The 3832-nt window shown below is 52.9% G+C and overlaps 1 protein-coding gene across 1 annotated transcript; it reads right to left on the reverse strand.

The window, feature by feature from the left end:
• Window positions 1-435: 435 nt before the first annotated feature.
• LOC121918085 (putative nuclease HARBI1) lies at window positions 436-2378 on the reverse strand. The gene is made up of 2 exons (XM_042444189.1): window positions 2325-2378; window positions 436-1147 (listed from the first exon to the last, which is right to left on the reverse strand). The coding sequence occupies exon 2, from the start codon at window positions 1142-1144 to the stop codon at window positions 491-493; it is 654 nt and encodes a 217-aa protein (XP_042300123.1). The 5' UTR covers window positions 1145-1147; window positions 2325-2378; the 3' UTR covers window positions 436-490.
• Window positions 2379-3832: the final 1454 nt, after the last annotated feature.

Below are 3832 nucleotides of genomic sequence, written 5' to 3' on the forward strand. Positions count from 1 at the left end.
TCCTAGGGTCTAGCACAGTTGCGCACGGGTATATATGGGCACCTGTGGCTGAGGGCCATTAGGCCAAGGTGGTCCAGGCCAATGAAAGCTCTCAGAGGAGCAGTTTGAATCTCTCCCCCAATAGATGCCCACTGGGCGCCCTATTGATACATTCAAATGGGCCATTAGGAAAGCTTGAGTTTGAGGGGGATTGATACATTGTCAAAGGGGCAATTGGCAGTTGGAGCTGATATATCTTTTTGACCCAGGAAAACAGGCGCCAGTAGACCTTTTGTGTGTGTGTGTGTGTGTGTATTCCCCTCAGGCACGTGGCAAAACATGCCCACAGCACACAGCAGGAATGATAGGCAGACTCAGACTGTGGATAATGGGATACATTTATTCAGGTGCTTATGCTATTACACTACAATGCACTCTGACATCACAGATGATGGCACAGGAGCCATGCTTCAGATTCTCCTTGTCAGAAAGAAGTCTGCCAGGGCATTCCTCACAGCCTCCCCTTCTTCCTTCTTGGCAGTCTCTTCATCCGCTGTGATTGCTTCCAGGGTGGGCAGCACAAAACGGCGCCTATATCGCGTCCCCTCATCCAGGACCCTGCCCTTGGTCTCAGATGTTGTGCAGAATGGCGCATGATGCGAGGATGGGCACCACGTTCTCTGCCACCAGGAGTGGGGCAGTGAGACAGCGCCATCAAGCCTTCAATCTGCCAAACAATCTCTCCACGCCCTCCCCTCACGTGATTCAACTTCTTGTTGAAGAGCTTCTCTTTGGGAGTGTGGGGGGTCTTGAAGGGTGTCATGAGCCACTTCCGAATGGGGTAGGCACAGTCAGCCAGTATCAGGGGCCCGATCTGCTGGCCTCTGATGTTGGGGTTCCCTTCCACATAGATGCCAGCCTCTATGGCCTCGAAGATGAGAGAATTCCGTGCCACCGTGGCATCGTGGACTGATCCATGCCATCCGAGCTCCACGTCCACGAACCTTCCTGTGTGGTCACATGATGTCCCTTGCAGGATGACAGAATAGGAGCCCTTTCTGGTGACATTTGCATTCCTCTGTCCCAGGGGTGGTATGATCAGGCAGTGGCACCCGTCCCTGAGGCCAACCACTTGCGGGAAGCCGCGCCTACCAAAGGCATCCATAATCTGTGGGGGAAAGGAAGGGGGAGAAACAGAGGAATTGACATGCAAACTCTTTTACAATTGCGCAACTGCACCATGGCAAGAACAGCAAATGTACAGTAAGGAGGTGACATTTGACACAGAGTAGCACAGAGCTGCCAAAGATTAAAGGGAAGGTGGCCTGACTGTCCCTACCTAACGTGAGTACCCCAGGTACACGGTCCGTGACAGCAGCAGTTTCTCTATGGCCAGGGCAAACTCCACCATGATTTCCCCCCACGGTGGCAATGCCAGCCCCAAACAACGCCGCGGTCACAGCATAGCTGGATTTGTGTGCCAGTGAAAAGACACCAATGGCCACTCTCTTCTCCACCGGGATGGCTCTCCTCATCACTGTGACTTCTCCAGCTCTGGGCGCAGGATGCCCACTAGTCTGTGGAAGAGAGCACGGGGCATTCGGAAATGATACCTCCATTGCTCGTCAGACCATATGGTTGAGACAGAGTTGTCCCACAAGTCTTGCGATGTAGGGACGTTCCAGTAGCGGCGGAGCCGCGCCACTCGGGCCAGGGCCATGGCACCGCCAACAGCACCCTGATAAACCGCTATGGTAGTGTGGGCGGGACTACCCCGCCCCTAGGCGCCGCCCCTGGGACTGGCTCCATGAATGCCACCAAAATTAGTTTTAAAACACTCCAGAAGTCCAATATTCAAGCTCACAGTCTTTATTTATTCTCACTCGGTGGTTACACAATTACCAAGCCGACCTCCCAGTTACTTCACTGGTGATAGTAGCAAAAATAAAGTCTCCAAAATTGTTGTAGCACAGCCTAGTTGCTTCACTGACTCAGTTAGTACTCCTTCCTTCCCTCCAGGGCGTCCTTGGCTCTAGGGCTCTTTTTTACAGGGTGTGTGAGCGGGAAGGACAATACTCCTCTACTGGGTTCCTTGCTCTTTCCCTCGTAGGACGTCTTGGCGGGGCTGCTCCTGTTTGGCGTCTTTCTCTTAGCTCCCACCACGGCTCCTCGCCTTCCTCCTGCCCCTCCCTTCTTCTCCCTACTTCAGGGTTCCAGGGCCGTCCTCTCTTTTCCCACTCTTCTCGGGAACAAGTGGGGTGAGTCCCTAGCACCGGCCCCACTCGCCCCTTCCCTCCTATGAAGTCTCTTCCTTTTCCAGCTGCTTCTCCCCTTCCCAAGCTCACTTCTTCTTTCCCTCTCCACGCTTCCTCTCCGCGTCCCCGTCTTCCGCGTACTCTCCTCCCCCTCTGCGCCTCTCCCTTGTCTCTTTTAAACCACTCCAGGGTCTCCGCCCTCCCCTCGGGTGCAAAGCCAAACTCCTTTCTCTCTCCCACCTGAGTTCCTTCTCCCTCTCTCTCTTCTTCTGGGTCCTCCTGCCCTCCACTCGCCCGCTCAACCCGACCACTAGCCTCCTTATCCTTACATAACCCCCCGCTAAGAGGGTTGACGGGCGATCCACCATCCATGGGCCCTGGCGGGGCAAAAAATCAGCATTAGCATGTTGAGATCCTTCCCGGTGGTATACTCGAAACGAAAATGGCTGTAAGGCCAGGTACCAACGAGCTAATCTCGGATTTGAATCCTTCATCGAGAGTAACCATTGTAAAGGGGCATGATCAGTTACTAACGAAAATGGAGCCCCCCACAAATAATACTTAAGGGATTGCACTGCCCATTTAACTGCTAATGCCTCCCTCTCAATAGCCGCATACTTAGCCTCAGCTGGGGATAACTTTCTACTCAAATATACAATTGGGTGCTCCCCATCCTCCCACATTTGGGCCAACACCGCTCCCAATCCTCGTTCTGAAGCATCTGTGTACACTATAAAGGGTTTGTTAAAGTCCGGGGCCCTCAATACCGGAAAGCTACACAATAGGGTCTTAAGCCTAGAGAAGGCCTTATTTTCTCGGGGCCCCCACCGTACCCGCCGAGGACAATTCTTTTTCGTTAAGTCCGTGAGTGGAGCCGCTATTGATGCAAAATCGGGTATAAATCGCCGATAGTAGCCCGCCAGCCCTAAGAACTGCCTCACTTGTTTCTTCGTTTCCGGTCTAACCCAATTAAGTTAACCATTTTAACAACAATTTTTTTTTTAAAATTTGGTGTTTTTTTTAAGGGTCATCAGCACCTTTGCCCTTCTTGGATGACGGTTCTCCCTCTTTTGTGAAGAACTGGTCCAAGGATGTCTGCTTTTGCCGGGCCTTAAGCAGGTTCCTAAAATGGCTAAGGCAGACATTATCATAATGGGCAATGGCATGGCTGGTGAACACCTTCTCAGGGTGATGCTTCTCAACATAAGAAGACACATTGTGGAATTGCCGCAAAATGTCTTTCATTTCTGCCGTTGGCAAAAATGCCCCCGCCGCCTCCTCCTCCTGGCCCCTGTCAAAATGGAGCATGTCCTCATCCACGGCCGAGTGTTGCATGGCCGCCAAGGCCTTGAGGTCCTCTGTTGTGAGGTCCTCACTGTGCTCCTCAATGAATTCCTCCACGTCCTCGTCGTCCTTCATAGGCTTGTGGCCTGGCAATCTCCTCTCCTCCTGGGTGATGTAGGTGCGGCGAGGCATCTTCTTCCAGAAGAGGCCCGTCTCATCGCAATTGAACACTTGCTGCGGGATGTAGCCTTCCTCCTCCATCATGGCCTTGATGACAAATGCTTCGGCGGCCTGGTGGTCTGCGCTGGACGCCT

This window comes from Sceloporus undulatus, unplaced genomic scaffold (genome assembly GCF_019175285.1).
Source record: "Sceloporus undulatus isolate JIND9_A2432 ecotype Alabama unplaced genomic scaffold, SceUnd_v1.1 scaffold_4003, whole genome shotgun sequence".
Lineage (NCBI taxonomy): Eukaryota > Metazoa > Chordata > Lepidosauria > Squamata > Phrynosomatidae > Sceloporus > Sceloporus undulatus.